At 42.2% G+C, this 17,951-nt stretch overlaps 1 protein-coding gene across 1 annotated transcript in view; it reads left to right on the top strand.

Annotated features, from left to right (window-relative positions):
* The window catches only part of CWC27 (CWC27 spliceosome associated cyclophilin), a 176,547-nt gene that overhangs the window by 30,018 nt on the left and 128,578 nt on the right, over nucleotides 1-17,951 (top strand). The window contains exons 7-9 of the mRNA XM_075182902.1: nucleotides 1,281-1,350; nucleotides 6,020-6,099; nucleotides 6,815-6,854. Coding sequence (XP_075039003.1) covers nucleotides 1,281-1,350; nucleotides 6,020-6,099; nucleotides 6,815-6,854 — 190 coding nt within the window. The remainder of the gene's footprint in view (nucleotides 1-1,280; nucleotides 1,351-6,019; nucleotides 6,100-6,814; nucleotides 6,855-17,951) is intronic.

Here is a 17,951-nt window from a genome sequence, read left to right as displayed (position 1 = left end):
TTTTGCATGCAACTTTTTCAATCGCAAGTTCCGCTTTTTTTTTGTGTCCCGCTCTGAATCAGGCCCTATGTGCATGCTGATCATTCTGTAACCCTTCCATTGACATAATCACAAAGGTCACCTGTAATGCTGACAATGGGCCTGCAATGAACCTTACATCCTTTAAGTTATCTGTGCTGACGTTTTACCACCATTTCCTGTGGGATTCAGGGCAGTCGGGTGACGACCACACTCTGTCAGATCCATGTCACTGTGCATTTAACACTCTTCCGAAATGATAATGGATGTATTCTGACCAGACGTTAGTTTGAATCCGCAGTTACTGTGGCCCACGTATACAGCTATTTTCCATTTACGTGTAACTGTGGGCCATATAATTGCATGCTGTTGCAATCCAAATGATAAATGTAAATATTTCTCCTTAATGGCTTGAATTGACTGCATAAAATCAACTATGGGAATCGTGGAGAAGTGTATTTCTTTACAGTTTATCTGCTAACCCCCCACACCCAACCTATATAACTCCTTTAAATTAAAAATATTTATTCCAGTATGCCATCAAAAGAAGACCCAATCCGCTAAGGATAAAATATTTACTTAGAAGTTATGAAAATTCGTCTGGTCAGAAAGGGTAAAGAGCCGTCCGATCTTGAAGCGATTAAGCAGAGATGTGAAGGGCCACGTAACTTAAAGTACTAGTTGCCTTGTATGAGAGACCTAATATTAACCATGACACAATCTATGTAAAGTTTTCGGGTACTTATACTAAAAATGTTAGATATAAAAGAAGGGAGAAGATATTTTTCCAGAGTGCAGCAGACTTCTTGTCAGTAAGCCTATTAAAAACGCCTTCTGAAAAGGCCGGTAACTGAACAGAAGTGTATAATCCGCATTACAGAGAGAGATATGACAGACGTTCTAACCTTTACATGCATATTTGTTACTCTACTTTTTATATAAGGCAACTTGTCTTTTATGTTCAATGGTCCTTTTAAGAAGGATATAATTGTCTATATTCAGTATATAAAGAAACATTTTCTGAACCCTCTATATTTCTACAGTTTCATTGTTGAAATCCATGTCTCTGCATGTTGTAGCTGCAGTTATTATCCATGTAGCCCGTCTCCCTCAGTCATAATGATTTATCACGTTGCTGCATAACAATACTTTGTGTAGGTGCTAAGCATTTTACTGTGTAAATGAGAATGCCAGCGTGCACCAGAATGCCAGCCAGTTATACAGTGTGTGGGCATTGTACCTCTCTTGTTTTCCTAACACAGGAATTTCAGTTTACTTTCTTTTGGAGAAGAAGCCGAAGAGGAAGAAGAAGAAGTTAATAAAGTCAGTGAGGTAATATTGTGGAGAGTATCCCTAATACTGGGCTGTCACAGTGGAATGTTAAAGATGAGTGGGTGCGGTGTAGAGGGGTACTCAGGTAGTCTCTTCCTCAAGTATCCTATAGGACAAAGCCCTAGCGCACCACAATCTTTTCTGTGTGTATATAAATCTATTAAATGTGCTTGGAAAAGTGAAATAGTTAAAAGTATATTGAATGTTTTTATAAAGAAATATGCACAAATATATAGGAATGTATGCATACATGACAATGTTATATTCTAAACAAAAGTTGCACATTAAAACAAAATGAAATGCAAGTAAAAACAAAAGAAACCACTTGTATAGAACGGTGAAACGTAAAAAGTCCAAGGATAATGGTAAATAAAAAGTTACCGGTATTCTGATAATGAGTCAATATAAGCGCTTAGTGCTGTTTGGTGTCCTGGTTAAGCTGGTATTTGTACCAGTGGCATCAAGATATTTAAAAAAGTGTTCTGTTATCCCACTTACAGTAACTTGTCCTGTTAGTGGTTTAGCGATTATGGGTTTCAGTGGTTCAGATAGCTGGGCAGTCTTTTACCTCCTGTTGCTTGTAGGAGGTAGCGTTGATGTCCGTGCTCCTCCGGCTACTGCTTTAGCATTGCATGGGCAGGGGACACCCCCGTTTTCTGTGTCTCTTCATTCTATCCAGCCGTTTTCCAGTACTTTTATCTTTATCCAGCACTATGATTCTTATTGGTGAAAGTTTGAAAGAAGTGGAATTCTCATAGCGGTGATTATTATTATTATCATTATTATTATTATTATTATTATCATTTATTTGTTAGGCGCCACAAGATTTCCGCAGCGCCGTACACAAAGCAAACAGTAGACAATACAGGGTATAACAGTACAGAACGATAAACAAAAATACCAATGCTTCAGAAACTCCAGTTAGGTCAATGCAGTAGAGGCAGAGTAGAAGAACAGGTGTGGAGACAAGAGGGAAGAAGGCCCTGCTCATTCGAGCTTACATCCTAAGGGTGGGTGAACGAAACAGACACAATTGGAGGAAGTTGAAGTGTGGGGAGAGGGACCGGGAGGAGAGAGGGTAGAACATTTGGAGGAGATGCGGGGTTAGGTAGAAGGTTGGTAGGCTTTAAGGAACAGGTGAGTTTTGAGTGCTCGTTTGAAGGAGCACAGATTAGGAGAAAGACGGATGGAGCGAGGGAGGTCGTTCCAGTGGAGGGGGGCGGCACGGGAGAAGTCTTGGATTCTGGAGTGGGAAGTGGTGATAAGAGTGGAGGAGAGGCGGCGGTCATTAGCTGAGCGTAGGGAGCGGGCAGGAGTGTGAATGGAGATTAGGTTAGAGATGTAAGGGGCTGTAGACTGAGAGAGAGCCTTGTACGTGATATCCTGTTCACCTGCGCATTTCACCCGACAGGGCTTCTTTAGGGATACAGATACTAGGTGATAGTGTCTGTTGGGTTACAACTGGATGAACTGGTGTCTAATTGGGAGATAATGGCTCAGATGTCCATTTTGTGCACATGTGAAGTCTATGGGCCTGTTTGTGTGCTCATAATATCTTTCTGTTGTTCAAAATAATCTTCATGTGCATATATAAGAACTATGCACAGACCTATAACTCCTGCAGCCTATGTTGGCTGCACAGGGATCTTTGTGGGACATGGGACGCTAATCCCTATGCCTACAACTGGTTGTCATCATGGGCTGACAACCAGGTAATTCTGTATATAATATCCATGTCTGACGTGTTGTCATTTGCACAAGCATGGCTCACTCCGGCCAGCAGTGCGTCTCCCAATTGGTGGATCTTGGACGTGACGCTATTAGTTGTGGGAAGGTTGAGGTGAAAAATTCTATCTTGCGTTGCTTTCCTGTTTCACTTCACAATCCTGTTCAAGGCTGGTGGTGGTATTGAAAAGAGTCACATAACAATGAGCTGTGCGATCCTTTAACTATGTGGTCATTAAAGCTAGAGTGATAATTTTTTTTCTTCATATAAACTCGTTGCAAACTGGTTTGGGCATAAGCTTAGAACTCTTCTCCCCCATCTTTGTGCAAGAATATTGTATGTACTTTCCTATAATGATTATAATTGCTGTTCTTATGCACTCAGATTGTAAATTACAGCTCAGTCAGGCGCGAGTGTGTTAATTATAACGGCAGTCTGTGTCCTTCCTTTGCCTTCGCCTGCTTATAGTATCTGATCAGTGAGACAGTGTTAGTATTTACCCGATTGTTATCTGGCCAGAGATGAAGGCTTGGACTGAGAAATAGCTGTTCAGTGAGACCACTACTATCTGGTCCTGGGTAGTGCCTGTCTTCGATTATTATTGTTTATTTTATTTTTTGCAAGAAACTTTGCGTATAAATCACATCATTATTATTCTGATTACCAGACTTAAATTTCTTGTATTATACTCATTTTATATAAGTCAAAAAAGTTGATGTTCATTCACACCTCCCAGATGTCCCTCTCTTTCCCTCTATCATGTATGTGTTTTTGGACGGATTCTTTTATTTAAAATTTTTTTTTCTCATATTTTGATTTTTTAAACACCATATGGGTTGGTGCATATGAGCATTAGATTTATTTATTTGCTTTAATGAGGTGCTTACAGCATAGTGAAAAATATATAGTATTGGAACATGTTGTCTTTTTACACTGCTCTGCCATTGTTATGTTGTGTAACCCTATATTTCTTATACTGCTTTGTGATGCCGTTTATTTTCCTGATTGTGCTCGGTGTAAGCTTTGTGGTCAAGCTTCTATTGCTCTGTGTGGGAGGCCTTATTCATAGTATGAATGTCCTGCTCTCATGGCTGTAGCTATTGTGGCACGCAAATCTATACACTTGCCCTTAAAAGCAGTTACTAAGTGCATGATGTCAGAAAAGCACATCTGTACTGCACACTGACCCTTATTGATAGATATTTGCTGCAAAAATCCCCCTGCCTTCCTTTACTGATAACCTGGAAGAGAGTTCAGTCATCAGTGTGACCAGCATACAAAGTGGTGAGCTCAGCTGGGCAGCGCTCTGTCTATTCACTGTCTACCCTCTGCTTTATATCATCAGTGCTCTATTCCAGTAAGAAACGCTGAGAGGGCAATCCTAAGTATAATTAGGAAGAGGAGTTGAAGGAGAGGGCCGTTTGAGACACAAATTACTGGCCAACTAAGTGAGTGTCGTGCTAATTAATATGCTGGTCCTGCTGCTTTCCAATCCCTTTTTTAGGCAAACACTGGAGATTGAGGAAAAGATTTGCAGAATGTTTTTTTTCAGTGGACTCTGAATAATAAAAAAAAAAAAAAACACACAAAAAACCTTGTGAAAAATCGTCTTTAAACTATACCCCATCAATTTATTTTCACTTCTTTTGTTTGTGAAACTGTTCAATAAAACATATTTAGGTATGCTAAACAAGGGACCTCTTTTCCAAACAATAGCTCCAGATGCGTATAACTCCAAGGCAGACATTGAGGACTCATTTATCCACTTTTTTTTTTTTTTTTTTTGCAGTTTCCACTCATGAACCGCGTTTTACCATGAGCCAAATAAGTCAGTGGTGCTCTTCCCACCATTGTGTTCTACAATGCTAATGCCGTGTACCCTATTTCTCATGCATTAACTCCCACTAACAGTGTCCTCCTCCTCCTCCTGGTCACCTTTGCCTTCTGCCCTCCGTCTCTTCTCTCCATTTCATCACTTGGCTCCTGCCCATATCTCTCCTTCTCCCATGCCTCCGCTTGTCCATCTCTGCCCTGATCCTGTAAGTGGTGTCCACTCTACAGGGCACAGGCTCAACCCCTTATTCACTCCCCGCCTCCCTCCTTCCCTTCCTATCTATACACTTGAAGTCACTTTTACCTCTTACCTGTGCACCTTTCCCTGCTAAGCTATTAGTTTTTTATAATTTTGCACTTTGTTTATTTCCTACCCTCCATGCCTGTACTGTTTTCCCATGTTGTATGTACAGCACTGCGGACCCTTTGTGGCACCTCATAAATAAGATAATAATAATGGTGGAAAAATTCATGAAAAGAGTATCACTGAAATGCTTCTAAAGTGCATGTTAGATGTTGACACATTTTTATCAATTTTCCCTTGATATGTGTGAATGGGCCCTTAAAGTTACCTGTTCACTTCTAAAACAGATTAATCTCTGTGCAAATATCCATTTGGATGACCATTATTTCAACAGACCCACATCATACCAATTACATACTAGTCATTTAGCAATGATTAAATCATGCTTCTGTAGATAACATAGTATATCAAGTGTGGCTGAAAAGACCAAGCAGTAGATTTACTCAAACTTCTTAAATGGAAAAGTGGAGCTGTTGCCCATAGCAACCAGTCAGATTCTACATAAATAAATGATAGCTAGAATCTGACAGAAGTAGGGAATAAAATCTGCAACTGAGTATTTTATTTAATCAAGAATTGGCTTGTGACAATATTATGCATTATTACATAGGTGTTGGAGAGTCTGTGGAACTCCTACTGGAAAACCATTGGTGTGGTCTCTTACTTTCAGCCAATTAGCAATGTTGGGATATGTAACCGTTTAAGGAGAGACTTGAGCTGTGAATACAATGGTCTATAATGGGGCTGGGGCTGTCATTGCTGGGCTTGTCTTGCATATAACATGTTTGATATCACTTCTTTTACAGACCATGAAGGGAAAGAGTAAAAGTAGCCATGATCTCCTTAAGGATGACCCTCGACTAAGCTCCGTTCCGGCCATCGACAAGTAAGATACTGTAGAGTGCAGCCCAATCTGGTCTAAATGATTAGGAGTTTTATTACTCTCACATATAGTATGCAGTGCCAACATATTCTACAGCTTTGTACAGTTTAAAGATATGACCTTGACAATCATAGTCACACACTAAATCATTAGCTGCTTAATGAAATGACTACTTTAACATACTTGCGTGATATAACAAAATATCATTCTGTATATAATAAAGAAATTTGAAGTCAGCATTAAGTTATGTAACTGCAATAACTAATCTGACATTTGTTTTTATCGTCTAATTTGCACAAAATCAAACACAACCAATTACGGAAGGGGGTTGCTGCACTCTTTTACTTTTGTATTGTTGGTAAGTAATCTCTAGCAGCATATAATATTGATATCCTATTTACATCTAGAACTACAGAATCTCGGTGTACTACATACTGTTGATATGTAAAATGATTTCCTCCCTCCTGCATTTTATCTATCTTGCTAATTATTGATTAACATTATGAATCAGCCTGCTCTCAAGTGTTACTGAAGTTTCACAAATAACCTCTTATTTTTCTGGGAATTTTGATCAAGTTTGTATACCTTAAATCCAATTCAAAATTCTATAAAGATATTTTGTAATAATTTACTTCCATATCATTTTGTCCACCCCACGAATATAATATTTCATATCAGCTAACCAAAGAAATCAATTTAATAAAAATCTCTTCCACAGCACAAAAGACTCTACAAAGTCTGGCAGTGACAGCAATGAGGTAAGAGTGAAACATATTTCTGTTGCCATAGTTACTATAGAACTTATAGATCTTTTTCAGCTCTTATTTGATCGCTATGATATTCAAATGTACAAAAATAGGTTTCTGTGGCGATAAAGGACTACTTGTACTTTTCATGTAACACAGCTTGTTGGAGTTAGTCAGGTAATACTTTATGTGACACAAGAAAGATAATACCATATATTAGAAAAAGTTATTAACACAGTTATGTACTTGACAGTATGTATTTAATACTTGGCTAGTATAAGTCACAAGTTGTAGTTTAAATGGTAAAATGTTTAGTTTAGAATCTGAAAATAGGTATAGTCTAGAGGCATTGATTTAAGATTGTAACCCAGTGGTTCCCAAACTGTGTGCCTAGGCTCACTGGGGTGCCTCTGCGATCCCACAGGGGTGCCTCGGCCAGGGCCAGTGGTAAGCAAGGCGGGGGACTACTTGGTAATTATTTTGGCTTAGGGGTGCCTTGAAAACCCTAAGGGGGTGCCTTAAACTTAAAAAGTTTGGGATCCACTGTTGTAACCTGTAATTTATGTTGGTATCTATAGTAAATGTATCACAGTGTGAGGAATGTCACTGGTAATAAGGTTAAGTTTTGGAGGCCAATCCAGCAAACTCTTGTGAAATGACAAAAGATATTGCAATAGATTAATGGGTAATAGGCTATTGAACACACTCCAGGGCTAGCAAGTCTTTGTACCTCTAGTCATTTGGTAATTAGACTATTGTAAGCAGTCTATGATTCTTTTGTCTAGGACAAGGCCTAAATCAAATAACCCTGCTTGTCCCTACAATATGTGAATGTTTTATTTAAAAATATTATGTTATTATTTAAATGCATAGCATATGTTATATTGTGTGCCTATTGAAGTGAAGTCCTGTATTTGCTGGGGGAGGTAAGGTAAGCATAAGTGGGAGAAGTGAAGTTAATATTAGGTAAGCTGTAAGGAGCTTGAGTGAAGAACATCTGATGCAAGTGGAGGAGACGCTTGTCAGCTCAATTTGAGGGATTCATGTTAGGGATACTAAGCAGGAATCTAAGTTCCATATGAAGCAAAGATTAACCCTAAGCAGTAATTATAGTAGTATGACCTCCTTACCCTGAAGGTAGTAATGTCTGAATACTGTATCAATTCCAATGCTCTCTCAGAAGTATATAATATACATAAACAAAAAAGGGAAAAAAAGGATACTCACAACAAGAGGCACAACTCATCTGTATAGAATAGGAGATCTCTATCAATAGTGACAATTGGGGAAAGAGGCCAACTCCCAAACCCATAACATAGCTCTCAGACTAAGAAAAGTGTAATACACAGACACATAAAATATAGATTTTATTAGTATGACATAAAACCACAAAAAGCAAAATATAAAACAATGTAAGAGAAGGTGGATTGCTCAGGGATAAATTACTGTTTTCAAAATTTCTATAATTGTAGGCACAATGCCTGTATCTAGGACTCGCAAAAATAGGGCATAAATCGCTTATGAAAAAGCTGTTCTTAAGTATGTGGTAAACGCTGAGATAAATGTAGCAAATTTGTTACAAATACAACAGTTGCTCTAGGGTATCAGTAGTACAACATACTAGGACATTAGCAATATAGAATTGATAGCATTGCAAATATATAATGTGGAATTCAAAAACAGCTAGTTATCCCTTAACAAAGGTCCATGATATAAACGTCGTCGGATCTGGGATCTCGCGAGTTTTGGATTTTGTAAGTACCGCCCTCTTCGGCGATCCAGCGCCATTTCACAGAGAGACACAGAAAGGGTAGCACAGTTCTTGGCAGTCTCTAGTGCAGTTGGGCAGCATCATAGGTAGAAAAGAAAGAGGATGGGTAGAGTGCTATGTGTAATCCTGACCTGTCTGATAGTGTACCCATAAAGAAGGCCCCTTTCAGCATTTCTGCGGATGTGTGCATGAACAGCCCGAGTGTAGCCGGTGATACACAAATTGAGGATGCCACTTTGGAATTGCAACAGGATGAGGGGGATATTTGTGTAGCTGACGAGGGCGCTAATGAGGATGTTGATGAGGATAATGTTGTTTGTGTAAGTCCAGCCCCAGTGGAAGCAGTTCTTGCACGTGATAAGAAGAAGGTCATTATCATGCCTGGGCATAAGACCAAAGAATCCACCTCTTTTGTGTGCAATTATTTTTACCCAAATCCTGACAACAGTAGTCTAGCCACTTGTAGCGTTTGTAAAGCCACAGTAATGTAAGCATGGATGTCTAAATAGAAAACATATATGTATTACCTTCCACTTTGCTGCTGTTTCATCAGTATTGCACAAAGTGTTTGTAGTCTGCACTTTACTTCAAAGGTACCTAACTATATTATAATTTTTTGGGAATTGGGGCTGATTCGGTGCTCAGTGATGAACTTGCTTTTTGCTGTGAATTACAATGGCTCTTTTTAGTGCATTGTCTGGCACCCTGGATTGGTCTGGGTCATCGTCAACGCAAGTCGCCATATATTAGCTGTAGAATAACCACGGTTATCCAAGGAATGGGTGGAGCGATCAAATGAACCATAACTGATTTCATGATCCAAGGACAATTCCATCTTGCACCACTTTTCTTTTCTGCCACTGCTGTGTGGAAATGTTTCCTAGATGTGCTATGAGCTGCTGTGTATTTGAGTCATTGCTCTGTCATTTAGCATCCAGCCAGGTCGCTGCAGTCTTTGTTTGAAAGTGTATGAAAATAATATTGTGACCAGTGAGATAGTGAAAATTGACTGCAAATGGCTTGAAATTAGTGCTCTTGAGGTTAATAATGTAGGGGGAAAAAAAGCAAATTTACATGATTTTAGCAAAAAAAATTGGGATTTTAGAAAAAAATGGGGATCCGAAACCAAAACAAGAAAAGGGTGGTTTTGCCAAAACCAAAACACAAAGTTAATCCAGATCCAAAACCAAAACCAGAACACGGGGGTGTCAGTGAACATCTCTAATCTTAACATGGAAGCTAGTTTCACAATAAAATATCTATTGTGTTAATAATAAGTACATTTATAACACCTATATGGAACCCGTTTGGTTGCAGTTATCTGACAGTATTGCATGTGTTGTTTTTGGCACCATTTATTGTGTCTGTATATGTGCAATAGTTGCTGCCCAAATCATTTAATAATACACAGGCGTAATAACTGGATGAAGACTTTTTAAAGGATAACTAAAACTTACATGCATATCGCCTTATATAAAAAAGATTTATTAACATTTAATATTATGTAGTAGAAATATGTAATATTTCCCCATACCTTGACAGAACTTGAGATGTTTTAAAATTATTTTTGCATTTGCATTGAAGTAATGCTGATATAGTCCCATATATATTTGCAAACCAGTCTCCGCCAAATCTGCCAGGTCGCTGGATTTGATAATCTAATGATAGAGTATATTTACGAAACATTTTCTTTTGCTGCCCTGAATCTCCTCAGTTTGTACTAGAGATGAGCGCACTCGGATTTCTGAAATCCGAGCCCACCCGAACAGTGCCGATCCGAGCCAGATCCGGGTATTCCCGCCAATTGCAAAACTGAAACCGAGGCTCTGAGTCATAATCCCGCTGTCGGATCTCGCGATACTCGGATCCTATAAATTCCCTGCTAGTCGCCGCCATCTTCACTCGGGCATTGATCAGGGTAGAGGGAGGGTGTATTAGGTGGTCCTCTGTCCTGCTACATCTCGTGCTGTTCAGTTCTGTGCTGGGCTGTGTTCTGCTCAGTACAGTGGTGCTGTGTCCTGTGCTCTGTCCTTCTGAGTTCAGTGGTGCTGCTGGGTCCTGTGCTGTGTCCTGTTCAGTCCAGTGGTGCTGTGTCCTGTGCTCTGTCCTTCTGAGTTCAGTGGTGCTGCTGGGTCCTGTGCTGTGTCCTGTTTAGTCCAGTGGTGCTGTGTCCTGTGCTCTGTCCTTCTAAGGGCATTGTTATTTCCCCATTATTCCCAAATTATCAAAAATTTTAAAAAAAGTTATAAAAAAAAAATACAAAAAAGGTAATTCTAAAAAAAAATAATAAAAAAAAAATATCCCAAAACAATCCTGCAGTATAAGTCCATTGGTACTGCTATATTACAAAGTTCACTGATTCAGCAGTATAAGTCCATTGGTACTGCTATATTACAAAGTTCACTCATTCTGCAGTATAAGTCCATTGGTACTGCAATATTACAAAGTTCACTCATTCTGCAGTATAAGTCCATTGTTGTTACTGCCATATTACAAATTTCACTGATTCTGCAGTATAAGTCCAGTGGTACTGCTGTATAACTCCAGTCCAGTGGTACTCTCCTGTGCCGCATATAATTTTTAAAGGCTTTGCCGAGTGTGTGTGGCTTCGGGGTACACTCTCTTGTGCTACATATAATGCAGAACAAAAATTTGGAGGATAAAGTAGGGAAAGATCAAGACCCACTTCCTCCTAATGCTGAAGCTGCTGCCACTAGTCATGACATAGACGATGAAATGCCATCAACGTCGTCTGGCAAGCCCGATGCCCAATCTCCTAGTACAGGGCATGTAAAATCCAAAAAGCCCAAGTTCAGTAAAAGTAGCAAAAAGAGAAACTTAAAATCATCTGAGGAGAAACGTAAAGTTGCCAATATGCCATTTACGACACGCAGTGGCAAGGAACGGATTAGGCCCTGGCCCGTGTTCATGACTAGTGGTTCAGCTTCACCCAAGGAACTAAGCCCTCCTCGCCCCCCCCCCCCACAAAAAATTTAAGAGCGTTATGCTGTCAGCAACAACACAGCAAACAACTCTGCCTTCTAAAGAGAAATTATCACAAATCCCCAAGGCGAGTCCAAGGGTGTTGGTGGTTGCGAAGCCTGACCTTCCCATCACTGTACGGGAAGAGGTGGCTCCTTCCACCATTTGCAGCACGCCCTCTGCATATGCTGGAAGGATCACCCACAGTCCAGTTACAGATTTGGCTAATGAAGGTGTGAATGTTGTACACCGGGAGGAGGATATTGATGTAGCTGGCGCTGAGGAGGATGTTGATGATTATGATGCAGACAGATACCAAATTGCCTTTCTCAATTTCTATTTATATTCTAGATTATATAACGGCTGAATAGTTTTCTATTTTACTCCTAGTGGAGAGGGGATCTGATGCAGACAGATACTAAACTGCCTTTGTCCATTTCTTTGTATATTTGAATTTCTAGTTCTACAGTCTATGCAGGCTCCTTTTTTTTATATTCAACTACAAGTGTAGGGCAGGGGGGGCATAGATAGCCACCAAAGTAACGTGGTCCATTTAATTTCACTTTCTAGCTCCACAGTCTGTGCAGCCTGCTTTTTTTATCTTCAAAGTATTTACAAGCCTTGCATCGGATTATAAAACTAAGCCAAACAATTGCTAGGCAGAGACCCTATTCAGATCCTAGTAATCCTATTATAAATATCCTGTTTGATAACAGAGTAATTGAACAATCAAATACACGAGTGGAACTACTGGGGCAGTAGGGTGTCAGATTATAAAACTAAGCTAAACAATTACTAGGCAGAGACCTTATTCAAATCCTAGTAATCCTATTATAAATATATACACAAGCTCAAGTTCTTACTGAGCTTTATACAATAGTGTGTACGCGGATTAGTGAAATTACATTGAGAGTGTGTCTCAGATTTATATGGAGCTCTCGATATCTTAAAATATCCTTTTACTGACAAATAAAGTTATTTTAAAGGATTATTGGGATATCAGATCAATCAAATAACTTCCAGAGAGTCCAAATAACTTCATCCACATACTGTTGCTAACAAGATTACATGACATTCAGTCCAGTTTACACTCTATATATATTTAAACCAATCTTTGATTTGGAGTGATATTCAACTGTTAGACTGGTCTAATATAGGAGTGATTACTATACTATATATTGAACAGCTATACATACTTATATCAAGTAGCGGGGTATAGCAATTTATTTTGCTATTTTAATTCACTTTAATCACTTTGGTTTTAATATTTCGCTATTCAATTAGGAGGGATTCTTTTTAAAGCATACCAAATAAAATACAGATATTTTAATATATTATTGATATCGCGGAGTGCCTTCGAATACACATTTTCTCTCTATTCTCTTTTCCTCTACCTGTATACTAGTTATACGTGTAGAAGTGCACCATCCAGTAACCATACTATCTAACCATTTATAAACTGATAAGAATTATGATACTGGAATAGCGATACCTAGTGCAGTGGTATTTTCTTTTGCAGACAGATACTAAACTGCCTTTGTCCATTTCTTTGTATATTTGAATTTCTAGTTCTACAGTCTATGCAGGCTGCTTTTTTTTTATTCAACTACAAGTGTAGGGCAGGGGGGGCATAGATAGCCACCAAAGTAACGTGGTCCATTTAATTTCACTTTCTAGCTCCACAGTCTGTGCAGCCTGCTTTTTTTTATCTTCAAAGTATTTACAAGCCTTGCAATCTAAATTAACAAGAGGTAGTGACGTGCTAGAACTCCACCCTCTATATGCTGCAGAGGATGGAGGAGCATCAAAAGGCCATTCAAGCCTACACAGCCACCTACGACATAGGAAAAGGAGTGGGGATGCGCACTAGAGAATGATTTCCGTGTTGTGCAAGGTTCTGCAGCCATTTGAACTTGCCACACGAGAAGTCAGTTCCGACACTGCCAGCTTGAGTCAGGTGATTCCCCTGATCAGGCTTTTGCAGAAGCAGCTGGAGAAAGTGAGGGAGGAGCTGGTACACCATTGCGATTCCACCAAGCATGTAGCTCTTGTGGATGAAGCCCTTCGTACGCTTTGCCAGGATCCGAGGGTGGTCAGTCTTTTAAAGTCAGAGGAATACATTCTGGCCACCATTCTCGATCCTCGGTTTAAAGCGTATGTTGTGTCTCTGTTTCTGGCGGACACAAGTCTACAGCGGTGCAAAGACCTGCTGGTCAGGAGATTGTCCTCTGAAGAGGACCGTGACATACCACCAGCTCCTCCTTCATTTTCATCACTGTTTGTGCAGTTCCAAAAATGAGGAACTGCCATTTCTATTGCTACCTTCTTTCTTTCTGTATTTCCAGTGTCCTGTGGTCTGTTCTGCTAAGGGCATTGTTATTTCCAAGTTATCCAAAAGTTCTAAAAAAAACTAATTTAAATTTATAAAAAAAATTATAAAAAATTAATTAAAAAAAAAAAATAATAAAAATTTTCCAAAAATAATTGGAAAAAAATACTACAAAATTTTAAAAAATCTAGCTTGTACTGCTATTTAAAAATAACTACGATCATTCACTGTTGCTGTACCCAAAAATAATAGGTACTGCTATTAAAGTACAGTCCAGTGGTACTCTCCTGTGCCGCAGATAATTTGTAAAAGCTTTGCCGAGTGTGTGTAGTTATGTATCACAGGTTTTAAGAAGAGGTACAACACTGACAACCTGTTAGAGAAACTGAGGGAAATAATCTCTCTGTGGCTCACCCCACTTAGACTCTCCTGGGGATTCGAATAACTGCCATTTCTATTACTACCTTCTTTCTTTCTATATTTAAAACCCCAAAAAAACTGTCATTTCTATTACTACGTTAATTGTTTGTGCAGTCACAAAAAAGAGGAACTGCGCCCTTAACTGTTATGTTGGTTTTAGACGTCCATCCGGTGTCCGCCATCTGTGCACTGGAATTCAGACCAGTTGAGGGTTTTATTATTATATTGTGGCCCCCGTACCAAATTGGGTACCGGGGCCACTCCACTACGCAGTCCAGATACTTGTTTGGTGGAATTCAGAACAGTTGAGGTTTTTTTTATTATATTGTGGGGACCACTCCACTACGCAGTCCAGATACTTTTTTGGTGGAATTCAGACCAGTTGAGGGATTTTTTATTATATTGTGGGGACCACTCCACTACGCAGTCCAGATACTTTTTTGGTGGAATTCAGAACAATTGAGGTTTTTTTTTATTATATTGTGGCCCCGGTATCAAATTGGGTACCGGGGCCACTCCACTACGCAGTCCAGATACTTTTTTGGTGGAATTGAGACCAGTTAAGGGTGATATATTGTGGCCCCGGTACCAAATTGGGTACCGGGACCACTCCACTATGCAGTCCAGAAAGCTACCTCGGTGAAACGTTTTGGACTAAAAACAATATTGTGAGGTGTGAGGGTGTTCAGAATAGACTGGAAATTAGTGGAAATGATTGTTATTGAATGTTATTGAGGTTAATAATATCGTAGGAGTGAAAATAAGCCCAAAAACTTGATTTTGAAACTTTTTATGCTTTTTTCAAAATAAATCCGAATCCAAAACCTTACATCCGAACCAAAACTTTTTGACAGGTATTTTGCGAAACAAATCCGAACCCAAAACATCAAGCAAATCCGAACCCAAAACACGAGACACCAAAAGTGGCTGGTGCACATCCCTAGTTTTTACTGATAGACTGTAAACCAGTCGGCTTCCTATGTCCATTAATGGATACAGAAACCTTTTTATTGAGGATACAGCTTAATCATCTTGTCTTAATGCTGTATTCCATACTGGAACACTTAAAACCAGAGATGAGCGCGCTGGGATTATCGCAATCCGAGCCCACCCGAACAGTGCGGATCCGAGGGCGATCCGAGCACTGTTCGGGTACTTCCGGCGGGGAGAAACAGTGAAAGCGAGGCCGAGACTTCAAATCCCGCCGTCGGATCTCGCAAAACTCGGATTGTATAAATTCCCCGCTTGCCGCCGCCATCTTCAGTCGGGCTAAGATCAGGGAAGAGGGAGGTTGGGTTTTTTAGTGGTGCTGTGTCCTGTCACTCTGTCCTGCTGAGTCTAGTGGTGCTTTGTCCTGCTGAGTCCAGTGGTGCTGTGTCCTGTCACTCTGTCCTGCTGAGTCCAGTGGTGCTTTGTCCTGTTTGTCCTGTGCTCTGTCCTGCTGAGTCCAGTGGTGCTTTGTCCTGTGCTCTGTCCTGCCGAGTCCAGTGGTGCTTTGTCCTGTGCTCTGTCCTGCCGAGTCCAGTGGCGCTTTGTCCTGTGCTCTGTCCTGCCGAGTCCAGTGGCGCTTTGTCCTGTGCTCTGTCCTGCCGAGTCCAGTGGCGCTTTGTCCTGTGCTCTGTCCTGCCGAGTCCAGTGGCGCTTTGTCCTGTGCTCTGTCCTGCCGAGTCCAGTGGTGCTTTGTCCTGTGCTCTGTCCTGCCGAGTCCAGTGGCGCTTTGTCCTGTGCTCTGTCCTGCCGAGTCCAGTGGCGCTTTGTCCTGTGCTCTGTCCTGCCGAGTCCAGTGGCGCTTTGTCCTGTGCTCTGTCCTGCCGAGTCCAGTGGGGCTATGTCCTGTGCTCTGTCCTGCCGAGTCCAGTGGGGCTTTGTCCTGTGCTCTGTCCTGCCGAGTCCAGTGGTGCTTTGTCCTGTGCTCTGTCCTGCCGAGTCCAGTGGTGCTTTGTCCTGTGCTCTGTCCTGCCGAGTCCAGTGGTGCTTTGTCCTGTGCTCTGTCCTGCCGAGTCCAGTGGTGCTTTGTCCTGTGCTCTGTCCTGCCGAGTCCAGTGGTGCTTTGTCCTGTGCTCTGTCCTGCCGAGTCCAGTGGTGCTTTGTCCTGTGCTCTGTCCTGCCGAGTCCAGTGGTGCTTTGTCCTGTGCTCTGTCCTGCCGAGTCCAGTGGTGCTTTGTCCTGTGCTCTGTCCTGCCGAGTCCAGTGGTGCTTTGTCCTGTGCTCTGTCCTGCCGAGTCCAGTGGTGCTTTGTCCTGTGCTCTGTCCTGCCGAGTCCAGTCGTGCTTTGTCCTGTGCTCTGTCCTGCCGAGTCCAGTCGTGCTTTGTCCTGTGCTCTGTCCTGCCGAGTCCAGTCGTGCTTTGTCCTGTGCTCTGTCCTGCCGAGTCCAGTCGTGCTTTGTCCTGTGCTCTGTCCTGCCGAGTCCAGTCGTGCTTTGTCCTGTGCTCTGTCCTGCCGAGTCCAGTCGTGCTTTGTCCTGTGCTCTGTCCTGCCGAGTCCAGTCGTGCTTTGTCCTGTGCTCTGTCCTGCCGAGTCCAGTCGTGCTTTGTCCTGTGCTCTGTCCTGCCGAGTCCAGTCGTGCTTTGTCCTGTGCTCTGTCCTGCCGAGTCCAGTCGTGCTTTGTCCTGTGCTCTGTCCTGCCGAGTCCAGTCGTGCTTTGTCCTGTGCTCTGTCCTGCCGAGTCCAGTCGTGCTTTGTCCTGTGCTCTGTCCTGCCGAGTCCAGTCGTGCTTTGTCCTGTGCTCTGTCCTGCCGAGTCCAGTCGTGCTTTGTCCTGTGCTCTGTCCTGCCGAGTCCAGTCGTGCTTTGTCCTGTGCTCTGTCCTGCCGAGTCCAGTCGTGCTTTGTCCTGTGCTCTGTCCTGCCGAGTCCAGTCGTGCTTTGTCCTGTGCTCTGTCCTGCCGAGTCCAGTCGTGCTTTGTCCTGTGCTCTGTCCTGCCGAGTCCAGTCGTGCTTTGTCCTGTGCTCTGTCCTGCCGAGTCCAGTCGTGCTTTGTCCTGTGCTCTGTCCTGCCGAGTCCAGTCGTGCTTTGTCCTGTGCTCTGTCCTGCCGAGTCCAGTCGTGCTTTGTCCTGTGCTCTGTCCTGCCGAGTCCAGTCGTGCTTTGTCCTGTGCTCTGTCCTGCCGAGTCCAGTCGTGCTTTGTCCTGTGCTCTGTCCTGCCGAGTCCAGTCGTGCTTTGTCCTGTGCTCTGTCCTGCCGAGTCCAGTCGTGCTTTGTCCTGTGCTCTGTCCTGCCGAGTCCAGTCGTGCTTTGTCCTGTGCTCTGTCCTGCCGAGTCCAGTCGTGCTTTGTCCTGTGCTCTGTCCTGCCGAGTCCAGTCGTGCTTTGTCCTGTGCTCTGTCCTGCCGAGTCCAGTCGTGCTTTGTCCTGTGCTCTGTCCTGCCGAGTCCAGTGGCGCTTTGTCCTGTGCTCTGTCCTGCCGAGTCCAGTGGCGCTTTGTCCTGTGCTCTGTCCTGCCGAGTCCAGTGGCGCTTTGTCCTGTGCTCTGTCCTGCCGAGTCCAGTGGCGCTTTGTCCTGTGCTCTGTCCTGCCGAGTCCAGTGGCGCTTTGTCCTGTGCTCTGTCCTGCCGAGTCCAGTGGCGCTTTGTCCTGTGCTCTGTCCTGCCGAGTCCAGTGGCGCTTTG

The sequence above is a fragment of the Mixophyes fleayi genome, chromosome 1, assembly GCF_038048845.1.
Source record: "Mixophyes fleayi isolate aMixFle1 chromosome 1, aMixFle1.hap1, whole genome shotgun sequence".
Taxonomy (NCBI): domain Eukaryota; kingdom Metazoa; phylum Chordata; class Amphibia; order Anura; family Limnodynastidae; genus Mixophyes; species Mixophyes fleayi.
Note: the sequence above shows the minus strand (reverse complement) of the source record. Positions and strands in the feature narration are given on the sequence as shown.